Source organism: Delphinapterus leucas, chromosome 1 (genome assembly GCF_059928025.1).
Source record: "Delphinapterus leucas isolate spDelLeu-1000000601 "Yukka" chromosome 1, BTC_Dleu_Yukka2, whole genome shotgun sequence".
NCBI classification, from domain to species: Eukaryota; Metazoa; Chordata; class Mammalia; order Artiodactyla; family Monodontidae; genus Delphinapterus; species Delphinapterus leucas.
Window position 1 is genome coordinate 156,273,649 of NC_143129.1, and position 25,635 is coordinate 156,299,283.

The 25,635-nt window shown below is 47.7% G+C and overlaps 2 protein-coding genes across 16 annotated transcripts in view; both read left to right on the forward strand.

Moving 5' to 3' along the window:
* The window catches only part of FOXJ3 (forkhead box J3), a 126,938-nt gene extending 115,573 nt beyond the window's left edge, over positions 1 to 11,365 (forward strand). For all 15 annotated transcript variants that reach the window (XM_089895040.1, XM_089895000.1, XM_089895008.1 and 12 more), the window contains 2 exons: positions 7,971 to 8,078; positions 8,380 to 11,365. In XM_089895040.1, coding sequence (XP_089751166.1) covers positions 7,971 to 8,078; positions 8,380 to 8,495 — 224 coding nt within the window. In that variant the 3' untranslated portion in view covers positions 8,496 to 11,365. The remainder of the gene's footprint in view (positions 1 to 7,970; positions 8,079 to 8,379) is intronic.
* Positions 11,366 to 20,429: 9,064 nt separating this feature from the next.
* Positions 20,430 to 24,127, forward strand: GUCA2A (guanylate cyclase activator 2A). Its single transcript, XM_022574969.2, has 3 exons — positions 20,430 to 21,860; positions 22,915 to 23,104; positions 23,472 to 24,127. Exons 1-3 carry the CDS (start codon positions 21,786 to 21,788, stop codon positions 23,534 to 23,536), a joined length of 330 nt encoding a protein of 109 aa, XP_022430677.1. The 5' UTR covers positions 20,430 to 21,785; the 3' UTR covers positions 23,537 to 24,127.
* Positions 24,128 to 25,635: the final 1,508 nt, after the last annotated feature.

A 25,635-nucleotide genomic window follows, 5' to 3' on the forward strand; every position in this document is an offset into this window, starting at 1 on the left:
TTGGTTAAGTGTGTGTTGTTTAATTTCCACAAATCTGATAATTTTCCATTTTTACTTCTGTTTTTGATTTCTAACTTCATCCTGCTGTGGTCAGAGAAGATACTTTGTATGGTACCTATCACTTAAAATCTATTGAGACTTGATTTGTAGCCTAACATATGGTCTGTTCTGGAAAATGTCCCATGTGCACTTGAGAAGAATGTGTATGCTGTTGTTGTTGGGTAGAATGTTCTATATATGCCTGTTAGATCGGGTTGATTATTGTGTTAAATCCTCTATTTGCTTATCTTCTGTCTGGTTATTCTGTCCATTATTGAGATAATGGGTATTTAAGTCTCCAACTGTAATTGTAGAGCTGTTTATTTCTCCTTTCAGTTCTGTCAGTTTTTGCTTCATATGTTTTGCAGTATGTTATTAGGTGCATAAATGTTTGTAATTGTTCTGTCTTCTTGCTGTATTGCACCTTTTGTTGATATATAATGTCCTTCTTTACGAGAAGTAGGACTTCACAAGACATCTCTTGTAACATTTTTTGATTTAAAGTCTATTTTGTCTGATATTAGTATGACAATCCCTGTTCTCCTTTGGTTACTATTTGCATGGAATATCTTTTTTCATCCTTTCACTTTCAATCTGTTTGTGTCTTTGGATCACAAAGTGAGTCTTCTATAGTCAGCATATGGTTGGATCATGTGTTCTTATCCAATTCTGCCAATTCTGTCTTTTGATTGGAGGGTTTAATCCATTTATATTTAAAAGAATTACTGGTAAGGAGTGAATTCTGTGTTTTGCTATTTCTTTGCTGTGGCTTATAGCTTTTTTGTCCCTTATTTCCTGCATTACTGTCTTCGTTTGTGTTTAGTTGATTTTTTGTAGTGAAATGTTGAAATTCCTTTCTCATTTCTTCTTGTGTATGTTCTGTAGCTCTTTGTGGTTACCTTGGGGATTGCATTTAACATCCTAAACTTACTACACTCTAATTTGAATTTATACCAATGTAACTTCTATAACATGCAAAAACTCTGCTCCTTTTCGGCTCCACCTTCACCTCTTTTGGTTGTTGATGTCTCAAAATTACATTTTTCTACATTGTGTGGCCCAAAACATATACTAATAATTATTTCAAATGCATTAAATCTCTTAAATCATGTAGACAACAATATGTGAAGTTACAAGCCAAAGTTACAATAATATGAGCTTTTATACTAATAGTTTTTAGAAAACATTTTAGCCTCTTAAATCATGTATAGAACAAAAAGTGGAGTTAAAAATCATTGTTATGCTAATGCTGTCTCTATAATTACCCACGTATTTACCTTCATTGAGATCTTTACTTTTTTCATACGGCTTTGTGTTACTGTGTAGTGTCCTTTCATTTCTTCCTGCAGGACTCTCTTGAGCATTATCTTCCGGGGCAGGTCTAACAGTAACAAACTCTCTTAGCTTTTATTTATCTGGGAATGTCTTAATTTCTCTCTCACTCTTGAAAGGACACTTTTACCAGGTATAGGATTCTTTGTTGACACTTTTCTTTTAGCACTTTGGATAGATTGGCCCACTACCTCTGGCCTGTAAAATTTCTGATGAGAAATCTGCTTATAGTCTTATTGAGGATCCCTTATATGTGACAAGTCACTTCTCTCTTGCTGCTTTCAGGATTCTCTCTGTATCTTTGGCTTTTGAAAATGTGATGATAATCTGTCTTGGTGTGGGTCCCTTTGACTTCATCTTACCTGGAGTTCGCTGAGCTTCTTGGATGTTTATATTCCTGTGTTTCATCAAATTTGGGAAGTTTTCAGCTCTTATTTCTTCAGATATTCTTTTGGCCCCCTCTTCTCTCTCTTCTCCTAGGACTCCCACAATGCATAATTGGTCTGCTTGATAGGTCCCTTTGGCTCTGTTTGCTTTTCTTCAGTCTTTTTTCTTTCTGTTAATCAGCCTTGATAATTTCCATTGTCCTATCCTATCTTCACATTTGCTGATTCTTTCTTCTGCCTTCTCTTCTTTGAGTCCCTTAGGTGAATTTTTAATTTCAGTTATTGTACTTTTCAGTTCCAGAATTTCTTTTTGGTTTCTTTTTATGTTTTCTGTCTCTTTGTTGATATTTCATTGTGTTTATGCATTGCTTTCTTAATTTTCTCCACATCTTCCTTTAGTCTTTGAACATCTGTAAAGTTATTTTAAAATCTTTGTGTAGTAGATCTGCCATTAGGGTTTTTTTCAAGGACAGTTTCTGTGGATTTGTTTTTGCTTTGAATGGGCCATACTTTCCTGTTTATTTTTATGCCTTGTGATTTTTTTGTTGTTGTTGTTGAAAACTATACACTTGAATCTATTAATGTGATACCTGTGGAAATCAGATTCTTCCTCTTCCCAAGGGTTTGCAGGATTTTGTTACTGTTTTTGTTTTTTTTTTGATTGTTACAGGCTGTCCTTGTGCTGAGGATCAACTTAAGGTTTAAACTTAAGATCTTTTCAGGTTTTCTCTGAGCCTGCGCTTTTTTTTTTTGGCATGGGTGGTCACTTTCTAACTTTCCCTGCATATGCAGTTGTTTTTCAGTATTCTAGTCTTTAATGTCTGGTTCCCAGAGGGGAAAAAAGAAAAGAAAGAGGGGAAAGGGGGCAGCAGCCCTTTAAATCTCCTGGAAATCAGTTCAGCCAGAGGAGAGGAGATGCAGCAATAATGGCCACCCTCCTTTTTGTCTGCAACTCTGTAATCAGAAGCAACAATCAGTGATCAGAGCACAGATCCCCAGTATTTGGTGGACAGTACCCTTTTTGCCCACACTGGCTCCTGTAGGGTTTGTATAAGCTGTTCCAGCTGCTTGCCATGGGGGTAGGAGTGAGGGGATAGGTAGCTATATCTGTGCTAAGAGCTGAAATTCACCAAAATTAACTGCAATTTGCCAACCAAGCCTTCTTCTGCAAGTTGTGAACCTTCTTTAGAGAGTACAGAGTTGCAAACTAGTTATGTTAGATTTTACCCATGCAATTTTATCTAGATTCCTGTTCCACCGTCTTCCCAGAATTCTCCCTATCTTCATGTTTAAGTATCAAGATCTTTATGATTTGGCATGTATTTTTACTTATTTGTCTTCTTCCATTCCATCTTTTTAATCTATTCTTCTATGTGGACAGCTTATCTTTGGTCCTTTGATAGGTTCTAAGCCTATAACTTGTCCCTTTCAGGATACATCACTCACTTTTCTAGCTTGCTTGAAGTCCTAGACCAGGTGTACCATACTTTGTCCATTGTTTCTTGGTTCTCCTCTCTTCCTTTCTTTCCCTGTTCAATGAAAATTGTCCCTTCTAAGTGCTGCCACATTCTCTTTTCCAAATCACCTTAAACCATTTCAGTCAACCTTAAAAGTACTAAGTGAATTTGAGTAGTTTATATGTACATCAGTATGCATGTGTGTTTGGGGGTGAGCCCCTGTGTTGCTCAGATTGTTGCCTTCAGATCAGGGAATTCTAGGAAAGACAGGTAGAAGAAGATGTGGGTCAGTCTTAGGAGAAGGCCATTTCAGAAGGCCATTGTACCTGCTTGCCAGTAGCTCCCCTTTCTGCAATTTCAAAGCTGTAGGATGAAACAAGACTTTCTTCAATTTTGTGGCCTAAACCTCTAAGAAAGGTCCAAAAGTACCTTTTGGTTTTGGAACTGGGTACTCTTGGTCATGGAAAAAGCACTTTCCATCTGCTGCTATCCTCTGTCAGAGTGGCCAGGCATCTCTTCTAGATTCTCTCTAGACTGAGATCCTGGGTTATTTCCCTAAAGCCCTTTGTTAGTAGACTTCTGTAGTCATCTCTGCTTGATCCTTGACCTTGATTATTTGGTTCTGGTTTTTATGATTCTCTTAATTTTTTCTGCCATCTTTTCCTTTTATTGCCAGCACTTCCTTTCCCTCGAGGGTCCCCCCAGCTCCTCCTTGATTCTCAGTGCTACTCCATTCATAGCCTATCAGATGCAGAAGACCTGTAGTTTTCCCTCAGTGTTTATTTGTCTCCCAGTTTCCTTCCCCTTTAGTCTTTTCCTTCTGAGTCAAAAGAACTTTAGCGAGCCCTGGCCTGCCAAGCCATGTTGACCTTTGTCATCACTTTGTGTGATCAGCTCTGGTGTTAAGTATCTATCACCTCATGCCTGCTGATGTCTTTTCACAAACATTCAGGTTTTTTTTTTGTTTGTTTGTTTTTAACTAAAATTTTTGGCTGCATTGGATCTTTGTTGCTGCATACTGGCTTTTTCTAGTTGCAGTGAGTGGGGGCTACTCTTCGTTGCAGTGCTTGGGCTTCTCATTGCGGTGGCTTCTCTTGTTGCAGAGCACAGGCTCTGGGCACGTGGGCTTCAGTAGTTTTGGCACGTGGGCTCAGTAGTTGTGGCTCACGGCTGTAGAGCGCAGGCTCAGTAGCTGTGGCGCACAGGCTTGGTTACTCCTCTGCATGTGGGATCTTCCCAGACAAGGGCTTGAACCCATGTCCCCTGCATTGGCAAGCAGATTCTTAATCACTGCACCACCAGGGAAGTCCCATGTTCAGGTTTTTTACATGCCAGCCTGCTTCCTTTTGTTTTAAGTCCTAGCCACTTTCTGTCATTCTTTTATTCTCTTTCTTGTATCCGTCTTTCACATTTATTCAGATATCTCATTTCTCTTATCTCTACCACCCAATAAATCTTTACCACATTTTCTTAGAAATGTAGTGTAAGAGGGGACTTCAGAGAGCTGTTAAAGCTGTTATCCTTTTATTTAACAGGTAAGGAAACTGATCCAAAGAGAGAAAGTGACTTGCTTGAAATTACAAAGTTCATTTAGATATAGGTCTTGACTCCCAGAATACAGCCTTTCCATATCCTTCAAACTTTCCCTGTCCCGTCTGTCTTCAAGACTCCCCTTTTGGTAAACACCTCTTTGGCCTCCTTAGAGATGCCAGAAACTAGTGTTGTAATGTGTTAGTGTGGAAGGGGGAAGGAGAAAAAGATGTTGTAGTACACAGTGTATTCCCTCTTCTTCCTAAATCATTTTACCTGTATTTACAATTTGTCTTGCCCAAAATGTTTAAATCCTCCAGTAATGTTTAAATCCTCTAGTTGTGCTGTTCTTAATTTGATGCTCTGCTTAAAGGTCATTAAATACAAGTAGAAGTGCATTAATTCAGCAAACATTTATTTACACCTTTCCTGTGCCTGACTACATAGTGGGGACTAGGAATAATGAGGTGACTCTAGAATAATCCCTAATTTCAAGGAGCTCACAGCCTGATAGGTGAGACAAGTCTATCAAATACAGTATTATGAGGACTACATTTCTACCATAGGGCAATGGGAATAAGAGAAAGGGGCTTACTTGTCCTAGGGAGAAAGAAAAGCTTCATACAAGATGACACATTTCAGCTGGACTTTGCAGGATAAGTGGGATTCTATATGACAGAGAAGTCTGATCATTTCTCTGCTCAAAACCCTTTATTAGTGTCCATTTTTCTCAGTAAAAACCAAAGACCTTACTGTGGCCTATATGGCCCTACACAGTCTGGTCCCCCATTACTCTCTGACCTTGTCTCTTTTTCCCTTCCCCTCCCCTCCCCCTACCTCAGGGCCTTTGTACTTGCTCTTTCCTCTATCTTGAGTGAGCTTCCCCAGATAGACACATGACTCAAGTTTTTCCCTAAAAAAGCACCTACTACAGTGATACCTTCCCTGACCATCCTACTTAAATGGCACCTACTCAGCACTCCTTTTCCCCTCTCCCTGCTTTATTTTTCTCTGTAGCGTGTATAACATACTATATAATTTACTTTATTTTCCTCCCTCCCGTCTTCACCCCTCCCAATCCCCTGAGAACCAGCTCCAAAAAGACAGGGAGTTTGTTTCTTTATTTATGTATTTCTAGTGTGTAGAGCTGTGCCTAGCACAAATACTTCTTGAATGAATGAATGGTCATTCAACAACAGTCTACTTTCAAGAAATATGTTGTGTGATTAGATTTTTATTGAAGTATAGTTGATTTGCAATATTAGTTTTAGGTGTACAGCACAGTATAGATTTATAAATTCTCATAACTACATTCTAAATGTTATAGGATCTCAGACATCTTTGAAATTGCATTATAAGTTAATTTCTTGCTTAAAAAGTCCAAGTAGACTCTCACTGTTCAATCTGTAATGAGAACATGGGGAAAAAATGAAGAGTAATGAGAATCTCTATATGAAAATAAAATCTTATGAATGTGACAAGTTTCAGAAAGTTAAGGCCATTTGTTTAATATGGGTGTGTATTTATTCCCATAATCTTGTTTATTTCCATAATTCTCTAATTCTCACCTGTCTCCTCCTTTAAGGTAAGAATTACTAAGCCAAAAAAAAAGAGAAATGAAAAAATATATATATAAACAGATTAATCTCCAATAAAAATTAAGTTTTGTCTTATGACTTGAGTTGTTAAGGATAAGTAGAAAGAGAGCTAAGATTTTGCAGGATGGAGGCTGGGATGTTGTTCGTAAGTGAATGACCATATTACTCAGAGGAGGGCAGCCCCTCTAGCCGGATGCAACCTTTAAAAGGTACATCAGCCACGAACGTGAAGGCCGATCACATTTTTTCTCCTGCACAAATATACTAGAGCTGTAACTTAGTATAACTTTTATTAGTATAACTTTTCTCTTCTTTTCTTCCTAAATCTTCAGTATGGTAAATTGGTCAGAGAGATCAGTTCTGACTATAAACTTTACTCTAAAAAGGCATGTTATCTTGGGAGGCAGTGGCTGGAAGTCAGAACTCTTGGGTTCTGTTCCTGGTTCTTTCTCATTTTCTCTCGTCTCATTTCCTCACCTACATGAACAGAAGTAGGGCTGGATTAGATTATCTCTGAGGCTGTCTCAAACTTGGACAGTCTGACTTTCCAGTGGCAGGTGGAAACTTGTGAGCAGCCAAATATAGTGTGCCCTACCGTGAATATAAAACGAAGATTTTTCTTCCCTTTCTAGTTTCCTCTGGGAAAATGATTGCTGTTTTCTAGTTTGATTACAGCATTCCTAGAATGCAAGTATAGTTTGTGTGAAACACTAGAATACCTTAGGGAAATAGCCTTTCCAGAATTCTGGGTGTTTCATATAATATAAACCAGTGTTGTGGTGGTTCTTCCCCCAGAGTTATTGTGGGAGGTTGCATGATGTTTCCTCCCCTCCCTTTCTATTTTGCATTAGGATGCAATGTAATTGACATTCTGGAGCTATTATACTTGATGGCTGCTGTCAGTGAAAGCATATTAACTTAAGAACCTTCTGAAATGCTATTTAAATGAGATCTGTGTTTCCCATCTACACATCTTCTAAATAATATGTTTTTAATCACCTTTGATATAGCTCTTTTACTTTATGCAAATCTTTCCTGTCACTTTGTGCCTCCAGTCACTTTGTTAATCAGCTAGGGCACACTTAGGTCTGCTTTAAGGATGAGAAAATCAGGGCAATAGAGACAACCATTACTGGAAAGAGCCCATGAGTTAGGAGAACTGAATTCTAGCCCTAGGCCCTGTCAAACTGATGTGTCTTTGGGCAAGTCTCCTCAGCCTTCTGAGCCTCTGTTGCCTCATCCATAAAATGGGGGTAATCCCTGTCTTGCCTTCATTGTGGGTCTAGGGAGAGACTCAGATGAAGTAATGGGATATGAAAATGCTTTTGCACTATAATGAGGTATGTAACAACAACAGACATAACTTACCTACGAGCTTCCAGAGAGTTAGAGGCAGTGCCAGAATTAGTACCAGTGTACCCACACCCAGCCTGGCACCGTGTCTGAAAATCCAGCACCACCTTTGGCAGAGTTTTAGCATCTAAAAGGAGTGATCTTTCCTTCCCTTTCCTTCCTCACTTTACCAGCTTAATTTAGCTTTAGGTAACAATTCTATTAAGATTTTTATGTTTGATTTGCTTTACTTATGGTACTCTGTTTTCCTTCTGTCTTCTTCACAATCTGATTAGGAAATTTGTACATAGACTCCAGGCAAAATCTCGCTCCTTCAGTGATGCCTCCCCCTGGTTATCCTCACATCCCGCAGGCACTCAGCACTCCAGGAACAACAATTGCAGGTAATTTGGGGTGTGGTGTGTTGGGGTTGGTACTTGGAGTTTAATATTGAAAAAGGCTTTAGCTGCCCCGACAGGGAAGGAGGCTGCCTCAGGAGCGGGTGAACTCCCTGTTTCAAAGGGGTGGGGTGCAGAATACCTGTAACATGAGGATCATAAGAGCCACCTTGTAGAGGCTTCTGGGTGGGTAAGTGAGAGCATATGTGCCGAGTTCCTGGCACACATAGGAAGTGTTCAGCGTGTGTGTTTCTTTCTTCCTTTATCCTCTCCCAAGTCACTGCTGACATTGCCTCCTTCCTTCCAGGCCATCACGGAGCCATGAACCAGCAGCACATGATGCCTTCCCAAGCCTTCCAGATGCGGCGCTCTCTGCCTCCAGATGACATCCAGGATGACTTTGATTGGGATTCAATTGTGTAGAGCTTGTTTCTCAAGGCACCAGACAGACCCAAGCGTTAGTCCTTTCTGTGCAGTGAAGGGAAAGGTTTGAGAGAATCCAGTTGAGAAAACAAAGTTTCTAATCATTTTACCAATGTTATTGAAATTTTTTTTGAAGACAATCAAAAAGATTTTAGCTGGATAACTTACTGCTTTTATCTGACCCAGACAAGTATTACATGTTTGTCTCCCTGCCAGCTGCCCTATGTAGCTCCTAATCGTTGTGTGATTTGAACGGCTTTTGCATATTTGTGTCAGTTTGATGTTGACCACAAGTGCCAGACTGATTTTTCAGACAGAGCCTATTTTGCTGCAAGCAGTTTATAGATGCATATGTGTAAATACATGTACAAAAATTATTGAAAGGCTTCAATTTTTTCTAATTGGATTATTATGTCTTGAAAAGAAAAGTTACTGTGAGTTTTTATTCCTTGTTAGGCTATTTTCGGCAGGATGCTTTTAACTGATGTAGGCAACTGAAAGGAAATAGATTTTTTCAAAGCCCAGTTCCCCTTATTTAATCTTTTTCGGAAATGTGAGTATTGAGTTCTACTCAGTAAGCCAGAGAACCCAGAGTTTGATACTCTCCAAACAGTCCAAAGGGGCATGTTGTTCCTGAGCAGCATGAAGGACTGACCAATGTTTTTTTGATGCCTGGGGGATTCTAGAGTTCATGTTGCACCGTGTCAGCATCTGTTTTTCTAAGTCTGCATTGTATGCCAGTATTCAGTGTGTTTGATTAGAAGCTGGGCACTGCTTGGCTTTTGAAACAAATCAATGTCTCCACATTCACCTATGTATTTATTATTCAAAAGTGTTATTTTAATATTTATTGCTATCTTCTGTGAATGCTCAACTCCTCTTGGGTTCATTAAGGAGAAATGCAGTGTCTGAAAGCACAGAATTATTTTTCTTGGTAAGAGTTTACAGACAAGACAATCAGAGAGAGATTGTGTCATTCTCTTTATCATTACTCCTGCCATGTGAGTATATTCTCTATCTTTGCATTCCTGCTAATTGAGACTTACTTGCTAAGTAGGATTTTCTGGAATTTGAATCAGAGTTCATTTGGGCAACGGGACAGCAGGGCAGTGTTTGTATAGCAAGTTTCCCCCTCATTCTCTTTCCATTTAGGAAGCACTGAAAGGAGGGTAGAGCCACACATGGATTTTATTTGCCTCAGTTTTCAGTGCAGTTACTGTTGAGTGGCCTGCTGTTTCTGTTGTCCTGTGTGTCTGTGTATGCATGATGTTTGGTTCCTTTCTTTGAAATGCAGCCTGCCTCTTAGGGGTTTTTATTAGTTGTTTGTTTTTTGTTTTGTTTTATTTCACAGTTATTTTGCATGGATTGATTGTCTTAGTTTTGTAATGAAACTAAGAGAAATGAGATTTCTTTTTTTAATGAATAGATTTTGAATTGGTTCTTTAGACCAGAAAAAAAAAGCAGAATTTTTCAGTTCTGATGGGGAAATGATGTTCCATCAAATTAAGGAGTACTAACTGCTCACTGGTTGCTTTTTAGCATCTCTAGTCTCTATCAGCCATGCTTATTAAGTCACTTTAATTACCCTTACTGATTCTGTGGTTGAGTAATCTCTACTTGAACTAAACAAACACCTTTGTTTCTCTGTGTGTGTATGTGAGAGTGTTTGCGAACGTCTTTGGGTATTTTTTTTAGTGGAGTGTTGCCTTGAATGAATCACTGGGAAGCCAGCCATGGTAAAGGCTGGTGAGGTTGGGGAGGAGGGAAGGGCTTTATATTCCTGTTGTTTGGATCCTGCTTGGCATGAAAAAGGAAACTCAGTTCCAGCCTCTTGGATCAGTAAAAATCAGAGGATTCTGGAAAGGCAGCCAATCAAGATGAGATAGCAGCCTGCAGAGTAAAAGCTTGGAAAAAAGGGGGTGATTCTCAGTAGTCTGCTCAAGTCATGGTTCTCTAGATACCAAAATAGCTGTTTTGAAACTATAAATTGTATGGGTAGCAGTGTGCACTTTAAACAATTTGGGTGTTAGAATGCAGTAGCTTATACTGAGTTATTCAAGTAGAAACCGCTGATAAAGATGTTACAAATTGTGTGAAGCTAATTTCCCATTTGGTAATCATTTACTGATTTGCAGTGATCAATATTTTTGTGAGAATTTAAACTTACCATGAATGGCCCTGGAGGCAGAGCCTCCATCCAGACCCATCCCACACTAGTGATTCATGTGGCCAGGGAGCCCGGGACAGGCTTTCTCATGGGCTCCAGCCAGACAAGGCTCCCTAGTGAGGTGCAGAGCATCCCTCTAGTGGCCATCTCAGTTGGTAGTTGTAAGTGCAGAGCAAGTTCTGTCTTGGGCTTAAATTGACTGAAGACTTTTGGGGAAAAGAATCATAAATGCATGTAATCAAATGGGGGTGCTCTGTCCAGGAGAGTAATCCGACTGGCATTTGTGGCAGTGTTTGAAATGTAAATGTATTCATGTATGTTCTTGTAAATACATGTCTCTCAGATGTCCTTTGAAGTGGGAGGGAATCAATCTGGGGATTATTTCAAATGGAATAGAGTATTTTGATATTGTTCATTCAGAGGGTGATGTGTACATATCTATATTGTATATATGTGATGAAAATGCATTGGCTTTTTGTGCAGACACAATCTGCTCTCTGTACTGCTGTTGGACAGTCAGTGTTTTAATGTTTCTACAGTTTTGCTATTGCACGATTTCATATTTTGCCTCTATGATGAACGGCACCCATTCTTTGTAACTGTTTAGTGCTGTAAAGAAATATCCCAAGTGTCATTAGGATTGTTGCTGCCAGAAGTGATATGCATGAATGGCACTTAAAATAAATATATTATGTTAACTCTATTTACAACACCAATTGGTCTGTGTCATTTGCTGCAGTTGAGGGAACAAGATTGGAGCTAGTCCAGAAGCAGAAAGCCTGGAGTTAGTCATTCTTTGGGGTCTCAGAGACTGTGTCCCATGTGCTGCTGCCTGAGAACAGTCATTGCTGCTGTTTATTGAACATCTCACTTGCTCTGTGAACTTGAGGAAATTATTTCATTTGTCTGAGCTTTCATTTTCCTCATTCACAGTGCCTATAAAATGAGAATAATACCTACCTCCTAGAGTTGTAGAGGGATTAAATTAATTAAGGCATTTAGAACAGCATCTGGAACATAAAAAGTACTCAGTATGTGCCACATGCTGTGCTACGTAGGTATTGTTATCCTCAGCTTACATGTGGGAACAACTCAAGTAGAGGTATAATGGCTTCCCCACATCCTTTGTTGGCAAGTGGTAGAACTAAGGTTTGAATCCAGATCATTTGACTCCAACGTCATGTTTTTTACACCGTCCTATATTACTTCCAGTGGAACACCCCGGTCCCTCTACCCCTACCCTGGACCCTAGTCTTGCCCCCAGCACTGCCTTCCCAGAGTGCTCTTTCCAAAAGGTGAAAGTGGAGCTTCTTAACATTTGCTGAGCCCACACTGTGTCAGCCCTTCCCATGAGAAATTTAGAGATGAAAAAGCCACAGTTCCTGGCTGTAGGGGGTACAGACTTACCCAGGACAGGGAGCAAATGTCAGCCCAGGGAGCTTGCCCAGGGAAGCTACTCTGAAGATGCCCCCTGGCAAGGCAAGATTCTGTTGGTGAGCAGGTAGGTCATGCTGAGGCTAGGGCATTGGCTTAGGAAAGCCTTGGGGTGGGCATGGGCTTTTTAAGTTGAGTTTTCAAAGGACTCAACGGGAGAAGGTGTTTCCATTTATACCACTGCTCTGAGCCAGGCGTGGAAGCTAGATTAGCATGGGCGCAGGGTGAGGTTGAAGCCAAAGAAGTGACGGTTTGCTAGTTAAGAGCCAAGCACCAGCAATCCCTGGAGTTGGGATGAGTGCTGGTGTCCCGACCTGATTGTGGAAACAGGCTCAGAGAGGCTACCAATGGGCAGACCAACGACACTGGTGGAAGTGGACTTGAAGCTGCGGTCTGTCTCACTCAGGAAGGGGAGAGATTCCCACCAATCCCATGATCCTGCCTCAGGACCCCTCACTACTTCTAACTTAACCCATAAACACTGTCAGGAAAACCTATTTTTAACCATTTTACCGATGGGAAACTGAGGCTCAGAAAGATTAACTTGCCTTAATTAAGTTCTCATAGGTAGTGGAGGATCTGGGATCATTCAGTCTGGGCCTGACTCCAAAGCCCATTTCCTTTTGCTCCACCCAGGGATAGTGCCTACCCATCCTGTGTGTGCGTGTGTGACTTGGAGGAGCTCTGCTTTTCCATCAGTGCCTCTGAAAGACTGTAGGAGGGGGCACGGTTAGATCTGGTCACTTGTGCTGATTCACGCACAGCTAAAGTGCACCTTTGTGCTGATCAAATGAAAAAAAGATCATAAAGATGCATGTTTCATTCTTGTGGCTTTACCATGTTGCAGTGTGTTAAGGGCTGCTGTTTATAGATGTGCCCTTACCAGTCAGAGCAGTCCTGGAAGAACCACGTAAGCATCAGTTAGCATTCATAGAAGGGTTGACCGCATCAAAATGCCCTAGGATCACAGAACTATCTTGAAAGCTTCAAGCTGGGAGGGGCCTTTGAAATCATCTAATATTATAAAACGCCCACATTTTGCAGTTGAGAACATTGAGACCCAGAGGGGGAAGTGACTTGCTCAAAGTCATACATTAGTTAGGGGAAATTTGGGGGAAGGGGAGGAGTGGAGAAAGTCATCTTCCCGGCAGGAATTTAAAATTCCTCACACGTTGTCTTGATCTACACAAGAAGGTGATGCTGTAGTAGTTACTGTAGTTATTGCTCCGCCTTACAGAAAAGCAAACTGCTTTAGAGAGGTAAGGCGCAAGGCAGCAGCATCCTGAATGCATTCGATCAAAGCATGGGAATTTAATTAGACACACTTGGCCAAAAAGAGAAAGAAGGGAAATCTTAATGTGAGAGTACCTACCTGTGATGAATGTGTGCCCCTCAGTGAGTGCGAGTTGGAAGATTCAAACCTGAGACCATAACTGATGTCTACTTCCAGGTGCCTCTCTGCCTGAGCGTCTCACCACTGAGTGTCGTTCCAGTGGGTAAAGATACACATTCTGTACAACATTGCACTTGGATGCAAGCCAGCTACTTCAAAGACAGACTGTAACCAAGAATTAGGAAAAATGGCCATGTTGGGCTTATTGAGATGGTGTGTTTTTCCCCAGTGTGGTGCCTTCCTAAAGGGTTTTCCAGAGGATTTTGGACTTACCTCCCTGTGTCTCTCCCTCACATGATAAGCAACTAGTCAACATGTGCAAAGCACACATTTGGTAAGTGCACCAGAGCCGGAGTCTAACCCCAGGTCAAGGCTGCTTCGACCCAGCCCTCAAGCTGTGCCTTCAGCAACGCTGACCCTGGAAGTCCAGAGTAGGATGGCCACCATGTATTCCTTGTTACTTCACATTACTTATTCTAAGTACTTGTGGGTTATCAGATTTCACCTTCAAAACAACTGTGTGGCAGATACTATTGTTATCAACCTATTGCAAAGGAAAAATCTGAGCCACAAAGAGGTTAAGTCACCTGCCCAGGGTCATCCGCTCGTAAGTGGCAGAGGTAATAATAGCTGGAGCAGGAGAGCCAGGATTTCAAACCCAGGCCATCCAGCCCCAGTGTCTACACTGCAGTGCGCTGTGCTGTCAGTCCTTACAGGGCAAAGAGCGGGGAGCCTTAGAACAAAGCCATGAGGCCACAGTGAGCACCGGAGGCCGCCAGAGGGCGCAGGGCTGCCAGCTGTGTGCCTTTCCTTGTTTGGAAGGTTTCCTTTACCACAGGGGCTGTGCTCTCTTCCTCTGCAGTCCCCAGAGCTGGGAGCTCCTACAGACAGGTAGGGACCCCAGTGGCCAGCCCTCAGACTCTGCTCCCACATCAGAGCTTGCTGGAGGGAGCCGAGGAGCCCTCTAGTCCTCGGCGATCAACATACTGGCGGGGGGGCCCACTGCAGAGTGGCCTCTGAGTCTGCTGCCTGGGCCCAGCCCTCCTGATGCCCACTGTCACCTACTCTGAGGTTAGGGTGGGGAAGGTCACCCCACCATCAACCCCAGCTCTGAGTTTCCTGAGGCTCTGCATTCCTGGGACCAGTGGATGTCTTGTTTAGGCAAGTGGCCGGGCCTGCCACACACCTTGCCACGGGGCATCTACCCTTGTCCTCCCAGCCCTGCCTCTGAACCCACACACACTCACACAGCAAGTCCCGGGGCCGTCCCAAACATTATGATTATTGCCACTATTTGCCAGCAATTATCTGAGTTAGCACTCCCAGTTACCTTGGAGGTTGGTGTCATTATCCTCCTTTTACTGCTGGACATTGCCACTCAGAGAGGTGAAGTCATTTGCCCCAGGTCACCATCAGTGAGAGGTTGGCAAGGGGACGGGAACCCAGAGCTGCCTTATTCCGGTCTGCTCTTCCCACCGAGGGCTATGGCCTCTTCCACAGCACTCCCCAGTTGCCCTTGATCTCCCTCAGGGCCATTCACCACACCCATCCCAACCCACCCTACCCTAGCACGGGGCCTGAGCTGATGTCACTGGGTGAAGGCCACCCCTCTCATGACACAGCCCCCAGAACGTCAGAGAGGCAACTTCCTGTCCCAGACAATGGCAATAAAGACGTCCGAGGGCACTTCCCACCCTTCCCATGCCTGAGTGACATCCATAGGCAGAGGCCTTCCTGGGCACGGTCCTCTGGTTCCGTGTGAGAACGTGTGAGTGCATGAACTCTGTGACTGGGTGTGGGGGGGTGCGGTGTAGGTCCTATAAGTCAGGGTAACTGCGAATGCGACTCCGATTGTGCTCATGAGGCCCTCCGTGTGTGTGAGCCAGACCTTGTATGTTTGTGCTTGTGTGTCTTGTGATTGTGTGCTCGTGTGTCTGTGCCTGGATATGTGATTGTGTTGCCTGCATGATTGCGTCTGTGTGCCTCAGTGTATCTGTGTGTGATCATGAGCCACAGACAGGAGTGAAAGCATTCTGCCCAGGGCAGGGAGGGCGGGATGGCTCCCCACTCAGGTTCCGGCTTCTTCCTCCCTTCCTAACCTTGTTAGCCACTCGAGTCTTCCCCAGCAGCCCACGTCCCCGGAGACATTTGCCTGGGATAGAGCCGGGTTCCCAGGCACACTCAGGGTTAGGCCCTGCAAGTCCAATACAGATGAATTGTTCCCCTTTTCTCATCACATCCCTGGCCTGGCCGCTGTCACTGCTTCTCCCCACTGTGGCCCTTTGGACTGGATCCCAGATCTATCTATACCTGCTCCTGCCCCCAGGCAGCTCCTACCCTCCTCCTTGCACCCCGCAAATCTTCCTGGCCAGACCAGAAGCTGGTCCATTGTGAGTTGCTGGCCTGTGGCTGATCGTGTTTTCTGCAGGCGTCAAAGCCCAGAAAAATACATGAGGCCATGGAAAGAACACAAACTCTGGAGTCAAAAGAACCTAAAGTGCCATCTGGGCAAGACGTTGCTCTCTCTGAGCCTCAGTCTCCTCATCTGTATAATGGGATTAAAGTGTTGATGGGATCATCCATGAGAAGTCAGATGGAAGCAGCCAGCAGGGGCCCTGGCACGCTGTTGGTCCCAAGGACCCATCTGCCTTCCCTGTCTGCCCTCCTCCCTTGCTTCTCTTGCACACGCCAAGACCCATGGATTCCCCAGCACACCATCCTTCCAATCACCCCTGGCCCTCCCAGGGTACTGCTGGGGGTGGAACACACCCCTTCCCTCCTGGACCAGTGCAGCAGCCATACCTAGAGAGTCCGCTCCCAACACCAAGGGCCATGATGATCTTTCTAAATCACAGCTCTTCTCATGGTCTTCCCCTAGCTTCCCACTGTCACCGGGTGAAGGGCAAAATGCCTTAGCGTGGTGTTTAAAGCCTCCTCTGGCTGCCCACCCACAGCCCCTCTTGAGACACTCTCTGCTTCAGCCCATCCTCCCTCCCTTCCCCTGTGTGCTTCCTGTTGCCAGGCCTTTGCCATATAGCCCCCATCTCTGCTGTGGGTCCAAATCCTCCCATTGATCAAATCCTCCCAGTTCAAATGCCACCTGGTCTGGCAAGCATCCCCAGACCCAGCCACGGGGGGACCTTTTCTCCCTGCGGAGCCCCAGGGAGTTTGTGCCCGTGTCCTATCCTCCCTCTAGCCTGTGGGCTCTGGGGCACATGGCAGGAGCTCCAGGTGGGTCTCCCTCCTTCCCTGACAGCCTTCGGGTGTGATGGGTTGTTTTCATGGCCAATGCCCAGAGCAGGCCAGGGTGTGGCAGGAGGAAGTCCCGCTGTGTGGGGAGCAGATGGTGAATGGAGCTCCCCCAGTGCCTTGTCCCGGCCAGGCCATGGGGATGTGAGATGACACTGCTGAGCAAACAACCAGACACACCCTCTGTCTACTCCCCAGCTGCCCCCCCAGAGCATCACGGGAAAGATCCTGCCCACCCCAGCGCCTGGGGGAGGGGAGGGAGCCCGCCACCCCTGCCTGGACTTGGGCTCAAGGCAACAGGCTTCAAATTCCCACTCAGCCATCCACTTTCTCTGTGGCCCTGGGCACTCTCCCAGGAGCCTGGTTTCCTCCTCTGTACAACGGGTATCGCTGCCCTGTAAAACAGGGTCTGACTCAGTGGTTGTGCCTTTCTTCTTCTCCTTCCCCAAAGATGGGGGTCTGGGGCTAGGAAGACAGGACAGGAGGTATGAACCGAATAGAAGTTTAGCTTTTCTTTGGCACTTGTGAGAACTGGCCTCTGTTCTGGAATTTACAGCTTTGTGACTGCAGCTGGTGCCAAGTCCACCTGGCAATGAGTCTGAAAAGTTGTGCCTTCCCCTAGGCTGAGCTAGCCCCACACTTGTGTCTGTGCTTCCCTCTCTGTTGGCTGGGTGCCCTCGTGCCCAGAGAGCCACCAGTGAAACTGCTCCCAGAGCTTCTGTCCGCACCCTCGGGAAAGCCATGGTTTCTCACCCTCTCTGGGCCTCTGAGCTTCAGTGTGCCCACCTATAAAATGGGGTTCTATAGTGATTTCTTATGTATTCCCAGAGCTATTGGGAGGTTCACATACATCGTGATGCCTTCCTCAGGCAGTTCTGGGCTCTCAGAAGAACCTCCAGGACATGTATGCAAGCAGGAAGCGGAGGCTGTAAAATGTGGGCCACAGCCTCTTCATGGTCACACAGATCAACATGGGAGTCTTCAGACTCCCACCTGGGCTCTGTTCCAGACCTTTCTTCCTAGGGTCAGCTGAGGCCTCCAGCCTGCAGAGAAGCAGAGCCAGGCCTGGGAGGGCTGGGCCTCAGTGGACCCAACTTTAACAGGCACCCTGGAACCATGACGAGGTCACCGAAACACAAGAGTTCAACAATCTCTAGACCAAAAGGAATGGCACCAGCATCCTCACAGAGACCAGAGGGCGGCCCGACAGCAGGGGAAACCCACGCAGCTGCCAGCAGTGGGTGAGGGGTGGCTGGGCCGCAGGGCTGGGTCTGGTTTTCACACCTGTAAAGCACGTAGCCTAGAGCGAGTGTTTGATCAACATTCACTGCTATTCTTAATGTTATGACTATTACTAATACCACAGCCTTCCTGGTCTCCTGAGAGATCGGGGGTACCCACTAAGTGCCAGGCCTTGTATGGGTACTGGGGCCACGATGGAGCAAGACACAGGCTCTGCTCTCAGAAGCTCGGAGGAAAGTGGGCAGCACAGATAGTTTGGTAGGTTTTATAAGGGGAGAGTAGAGGAGGCTGGTGGAGCCCACAGGTGGTGGGGATGGTCTTAACACAGGCTTGCTGGGGCTGGAAGTCAGTGAGGAAAGTTTTCTCGGCAACCCAAAATTCAGTGTAGTTGTTATTGTCTCCATTTTTCTGATGCAAAAACTGAGGTTCAGAAAGGGCACACAGCTGTTCACTGATGGAGCTAGGACTCTAACCAGCCAGGGCTGCCTGGCTCCAAAGCTGGAGCTTTTTCACCTACAGCACCCCAGGTATGGGCCCCTTCTTCCTGGCCCACTCCTAGGGAGTCTTTCGGGATCCTGGGTAAAGGGTGAGCAGGGGCCTGACCATGATGGGCCTTGAATGCCAGGCCAGGGAGTCTGGGCTTCCTTCTGAAGGTTTGGGGCAGCCACTGATGGGTTTTCAGGTGGGGAGGCAGGTAGAAGTGGCATGGCCTGGGAGGCTATGGAGGTGTGAGAGTTTGCCAGAAGCAGTGGCCTTTGGATGTGAGGTGCCCTAACAACCCAGACCCACTCACCACCCGTAAGAAATGATGAGGGGTGTTGGGGTGCTGGGGAACCGAGGCCACAGGACTCAGGTGGGGGCCTGGGGCGATCCAGAACCCCAGACTTCCAAGAGGACCCCAAGATCCAGCAGCTTCGATGCAGGAGAGGAGGGAGGGGGTCTGAACTCACACCTGGGCCGAGGCTGGGCCAGGGAATTGGCAGGGGTGGGAGGGGCGTTGGTTCACATTTCCCAGGGGAGATGTCAGAGGTAGGGTTGGGTAGGTCAGGGCCCAAAGTACTGAGGCCTATGAGCCGTTTCCTCTTTCTCACAGTGTGGAGCCACATCACTCCCACACACCCACTCCACCCCAGCCTTGCAGCAGGTAAGCCCCGGCTAAGGAGTTATGGGAGAAAGAGGCTTCAGGAACCAGAGGCCCCTCCCTTTACCCCCAATCCCACTGTAACATAGGAGGGGAAAGACTGAAAAGCCAAAGGGAGCCAGAAACAGGGCTCCTGCAGCCCACAGCGGCCACACCGAACCCCATCCTTCATGCTAAACCAGACCCCAGTCCAGCCTGAGCCCCGCACTTAACCCCAGCCCCAGCCCCAGTCATAAACCTGACCCCACCCACACCTCCAACTTAAACTGCAGACTCAGCTCCCGCCTTAACCCTACCCCAGAACCCTAAGCTAACCCCAAACCGACCTCCATGTCAGCTACAATCCCCACATCGACCCAATCCTAGCTACACCCCTGATTCCAAACCTAACCCTGACCCTTAGCCCACACCCAAGCTCAGCTCCATCCTGACCCTGACTCAAGCCCCAATCTGAGTCCTAACTTGAACTCCTATCAGTACCCGCTACTTCATCTTGCCCTAATGTAACTCCAGTCCCAGTTGGTAACCTAAGACTGATCCTAACCCAGCTTTCACCCTAACCCAGCTCAAGTCCACCCAACCCCAATTCCAACCCCGGCACCAGCCTCAGCTGCACTCAGTCTCTATCTGTGCTCACCACCATCCCAGTCACAATACATTCTACCCTTACGTGTATCTCTAGCCTCACCTTCAACCCAAACTCCATCCGTAACCCTAAGGTACCCTATCCCATCCCCAACCCTCTGCTGGGGCTCATTCCCACCCAGCTCTCAGCTAGCAGCGACCACCATGTGGCTGGACTGGACATGTAGACTTCAGCGTACACACACACACACCTTGCATATACTAACACACTTCAACTTACACACACTCCTCAGTGTACACACACACACTAGGAAAGGGAGGGAATCTTAGTCTGGTTCTGAGGACTAGCCTGAGAGGGCAGGTTGACCAAGTGTTTCCTGCCCCTCCCTTGGGCTGAACCCCTTTGAAGTACCCTCCAATTTCCCCTGCAGTGTTGACTTTTCCCACCCAGGGATTCCCACCCCCACTCCTTTCTTTGGAGCCATCCTGGCTTGCAGCCAGATTGGTTTGTAGATTAGAACAAAGCAGCTCCCAGGGCTCCCCTTCCTCAGTGTCCTGGAGGCTCTGCTCACAAAAGAATACAATGAACACACACTATGCCGGGGTACAGTCCTCATGGGGGTCAGAGTCTAGAGGGGCAGAGACACACACCCAAGTAATCCAACTCAACAAGATCCCCAGTAGGGGAATGTATCTGGTTCTGTGAGAACAAAGAGAGGTTATTTAGCTGAGGATGCAGTGGGGGTTATTTGATCTGGGCCTTAAAGTTTAAGTAGGAGTTCACCTAGTGACAAGGAAGGACAAGCCTTCCAGGCAGATGGAGTAGCATATTCAAAGGCAGGGATGCTGGGAGAGTTGAGCCTGGCAGGAAAGGCCAGGGTGGGGGAGATTAGGCAGAGTTAGTTGGGGGAAGCAGAGCAAAAAGAGGAGGGACACGGTGCGGGAAGGGGGTGGGGGGGATGGTTAGAGGGGCAGGGGGCAAGGGAATCAGGAGGGAGTGGGGAGAGCACATCCAAGGATGATCTGAGGCTGCAGGACAGGCAGGACAGCAGGCCCAGCACCAGATGAGAACAGGCTGTGGCTCAGATTGGCAGGAGGTCTCCAGAGGGGCCAACGGGGACCAGAAGCTGTTGTGGCTGTTGATCAAAGTAATAATAAGTGAAGGATCTTTTACTGAGTGCTTTCTGTATGCCAGGCATTGAGGTAAGCATTTTTATAACCTCATTTAATTCTCAAAATAATCCCACGAGGTACGTATTATTATATTGGTCCCCAGAGAGGATACAAGGGGTCCTGATGTTCAGAGAGGGAAACAATTTGTCCAGATTCACACACATAGGAATGGGGCAGTAGATGGGACTCGAACCAGGCCTGTGGATGGCAGAGCTGAGTCCTTCCTCAAAGTCACAGTGGCCAAACCTAACGCCTGCCTTGGTAATCTCATTTCTTAACACTTGAAGCCCCCTGGCAACCTCCTCCTCCCCCCCAGGCTGAATTACTCACATTTCCTTGATTATTCCAGGCCTATTTCACCTCCCTGCTGTCTCAAGTGTAGTATCCTCTGCAAGAAATGGCCTTCTACCCTCAGCCCCTTCTCTAAGAAAATCTCCACCCATTCTCTAAACCTCCTTTGGGAAAGCTTCTTGAACTGCCCCGCCCCTTGGCTGGTTGAATGGCCCCTCCATTCCTCACGCCCACCCACTCCCCTAATCACCCTGCATCGCCACTGGTCCTCCTCCTTAAGGGCTGGGCTGGGTCTGCAGCCCCACCCTGGCGCATGGCGTGGCCCACAGCCGTCAGTGAGTGTGAGTGGTTGGTCCTGAAGGCAGGACCCAGCCCAGCCATGGGTTAAAGTGGGAGTCCAAGAAGGGGCTGGGGCTCTGACGGCCTCCCCCGAATGATTTCTTACCGGCCAGGGCTGTCTTGAGCCTTATCTGATTAGGGTTAAGTTGACAAGCAAGCAGATGAGACACTGGCAAAGACTCCTGGGTTACTCAGTAACCCTGCTCTCTTTAAAAGTCCCACTGTTTTCCCCTTGCATGCAGAACCAAGCCCTCTTCTCTCTTGGGCGCTGCTGCCATGAACACCTTCCTGCTCTCTGCACTGTGCCTCCTTGGGGCCTGGGCCGCCCTAGCAGGGGGAGTCACCGTGAAGGTAAATTCTCTGTCCCTACTGTGGCCCAGCTGGCTCTCTATGTCCAGGGCCCAGGGCCTATCCCCTGATAGAGCACCCCTCTGGGGACGGAGTGGGGGCTATGTCTAAGGCTTGACTCTTCCCCAGGAACCCCCTTCTCAGTCCTGCCTCTTACGCCTTCCTCTTCAAACTTGGAGAAAGAACATCAGGTAGAGAAAAGAGAAACAGTTTGGGAAAGGCAGGTGATTAGCCAATTTACAGAGGGCCTGCCATGACCAGGTTCCTCCAGTATGTCACCGTGACGCCAGGATCACCGTGGCAAGAGGGATTATTAGTCTCAGTTTTCAGAGGCGTCACATAGAGCCTCAGAGAGATTCTGTAACTGGGCATGCGCACATGGTTCGGAAGGGAAGGAGCTTGATTCAGTTCCAGACCTTCCTCCTCAGCCAAAGCCCTGGCCTGGGTCTCAGGAATCACCTGGACAGCCTGGAGGTCCTGACGGAAGGGTGTGCCCATCTGTGTGGATGCCGGCCGTAGGCCAGCCTGGTACTCATCGGGGGCCCCATTCTATCACAGCCAGGCCCCGGGAGGCCTTTTACTGCTTCTCAAACATCAGCCAGGCAGCAGGCTGGAGCCGGGGGCCAGGGGATCAGCCCACACTGCTCTCAGGCAGGGGTGAAGACAACTGGGGCACAGCCACGTGGATTCAGGATGCCTGAGCCTTGGTCCCAGCTCAGTGCCTCTCCCTAAAAATCAGCACAGTGGCTCCCACTAATAGGTACCTATTGTGTCCCTGCCGCTTCGCATCTGTCTTCTCCATTCCTCATGTGCAGACCCTAGGATCCCAGAGTGTAATGACCCGTCCATGGCCGCAGAGCAAAACCAGGATTCAAGCCCAGTGTCTGGCTCTGAGCTCTGACCACATTATATTGCCCCGCAGTGGAGCACCTGGCTCCCGTGTGCCGCAAACACTGTTTGAGTGTGAGCACTGGGGCTGGAGAGGGGGCGGTCCTCGGGGAAGCGGCCAGGGAGCAGGCTGTAGCCTGGCCTCACACCCTGAACATGTCTCTCTCAGGATGGAGAGTTCTCCTTTTCTCTGGAGTCAGTGAAGAAGCTCAAGGACCTCCAGCAGCTCCAGGAGCCTAGGAGGTCTAGAAATACTGGTGGAGCCCTCGTTCCCATCCTCTGTAGCTCCCTGAGGTTTCCCGAAGAACTCAAGCCTCTCTGCAAGGAGCCCAATGCCCAGGAGATTCTGGAGAGGCTCGGTGAGTAACCCCCTCTCTGAAGGGCGGGGCCCAGGAATTCCCTGATTGGTGGCACTTGAAGGAGAGGTGTGTTCTGATTGGTGGGATTCCGAGGATGAGCTCTGCTCTGATTGTGGGTCTGTTAAGCTCTCTGCTGTGTGTCCTGGTTTGTCTGGTCTCGGCTGTAACGCCTTTCTGGGTAGGCTCTCCGCCCTGATTGGCTGGCTTGCAGTACTTGTGTCCTGGTTTGGGGTGGGAAGTGCCGCCGGTCCGAGAGGACAGGCCTGGGTTTCTCCTGGGTAGCGGATGTTCAAACTCTGGCTCAAGGGAGGGCGGGAGCTTTGGGCAGAGGAAGCTGCTCTCACGGGGCCCCGTTTCTCCTGTCCAGAGGCCATCGCCGAGGATCCGAGCACGTGTGAGATCTGTGCCTACGCTGCCTGTGCTGGATGCTAGGACGGCGGGTGCTCGCTACCTTCTGTCCCTCCCCCGCAGGCCGCTCCCCTCCTCGCAGCTCCGCCTACCCAGAATGGAGGAGTGACGAGAGGGCAGCCTGGGGAGGCCCAGCCCCTGCCCGCATCCGAGCTGCCGGTGCTTTCCAAGATCCACCCCCACCCGCGGTTAATAAACCAGATTCCAGAGTCCTCCTGGTGTTGCTTTCATTCCTTCTTGCATCCCACTTTATGAATGCCTACCCTGCCCTCGCCAGCTCAGGGTTTAGTGTGCTAAGTGCAAGAACCCTGCTCTTCCTGCTAAGCCAGCATCGGTCCTGCCCCCCACTCACAGACACCGAGGAGACTTGAATCCAACGACCACCAATGGAGGAGGTGGAACTTCTGCTTTTCTTTCATGATCCCTAAGCCACATGTGAGCTCCTGTGCTGGTTTGGATGACCAACACAAGCACTGAGGGGCTATGAGATCAGCCCCTGGCTGGAGAGTGTTCAAGGGGCCTCAGAATCTGGCCCCGTCCTGACCACTTCAGCAATGCCTCCTGCCCTCCCCCCAGGGCCCACACCCCAAGCCATAGTTCTCACTATGTCCTCTGCTCCCCTCACCCCTGCTCACCCCTGATCTCTTGGGAGATCCCTCCTCCCAAGGTTGCAGGGGTGCTTGATGAGATGGGTGGTGGGGTAGAATTATTTAATGCTCCTACTCTGGAGCCAAACTCTCTGGGTGTCAGTCCAGGCACTGCTTGTTACCAGCTGTGTGACTTTGGGCAGGTTACTTAGCCTGTTCTCTCCCCTACTTCACAGGGGTGAGTGAAGATTAAATGAGGTAATACAGGGAAAACTCTTAGCGCCCCACCGGGCCCGGTGTGAGTGAGCACTGTGCTGATGCTATTATTATTATTATTATTTCTGTCTAGATGGCTCTGCCTTGTGCCAGGCACATAGCAGGTGCTCACTCAGTGGCAGTTCCCATTATTGCCTCCTTCCCAGGCAGGTGGGAGACGAGGCCAGATGGTGAGTGGGCTCAGTTTAGACTTGCGGGTTGGTACTGGGGAGGCACAGAAGGGTAAGGGGCACTGTTGGAGCAGCACTGCAGTGTTCCTCTGGCTTGGTGGGCATGGAGAGCCTGCAGGATGCAGGGCAGGGAGGAAGCTCTGGCCTCGCGGGGGAGAGAGGATGGGACAGGGAGGGAGGCAGTGATGATAGAGGGATGGGAGGGGCCCAGAGAGACGCAGGAGGCATTGCAAAGGCCCCTAGCAAGACTTGCTGTGGGGGGAGGACGGGAAGGAGCCAGAGCTCCGAGGGGTGTGGCCTGGGAGGCTGGGAGGTTACAGGACGATTGAGCACAACTGGGCAGACAGGAGGAGCAGCTGGTCTGGGGGAATCCACCATGGCCTTGGCCCTGGGAGCTGAGCTCAGAGGGCATGGCCCCTTTGTACCTGGCTTTTCTCCTCTCTGGCTGCCCGGGACAGAGGCCGGGGAGGAAGCCACCCTGTGGAAAGCCCTTCTCCCAGGAATTCCCAGTCTGTCTCTTGGCCTTTAGTAGAGCACTGAAGGCCCCTGGGGGAATGCAGTGGCTGCAGGACATCCTCCCTTGAGTGTCATTAGCTCCAGCTGGGGCCTGGAGTCACAGGGAGGCGGTAACATGATGGTTCAGAGTATAGACTCTGGCCCAGACTTCCTGGGAAGAAGCCTGCTTTGCCACTTTGCTGAACCTGTGACCCTGGACTAATTAGTTCTCTCTGTACCTGGGTCTCCTCATTCGTAAAGGTAATATGAATAGTACCTGCTTCACTGAACTGTTGTGAGGACTCGGTGAGTTAATACCTACAAAGAGTTTAAAACAGTACCTAGGGTATAGCAAATGCTCAAAAGATGCTGGTATTATTAATATTCCTTAGGGCCACCAGGATGGAGAGAGGGAAGGAAGGCCTTCCATATGGAGCTGGCCAGGCAGTCCCGGGGAGCCCCAGAAGGAAGGTAAAGGTGAACTCAGGCAGGCCCGGGGGCAGAATCAGCCCCGAAGGGGCACCATGTGGTTCCTCCCTCCAACCCCTCCACCGCAGTCCCACCTACGGGAGGGAAGCCCCTGTCCTTTCCCCAG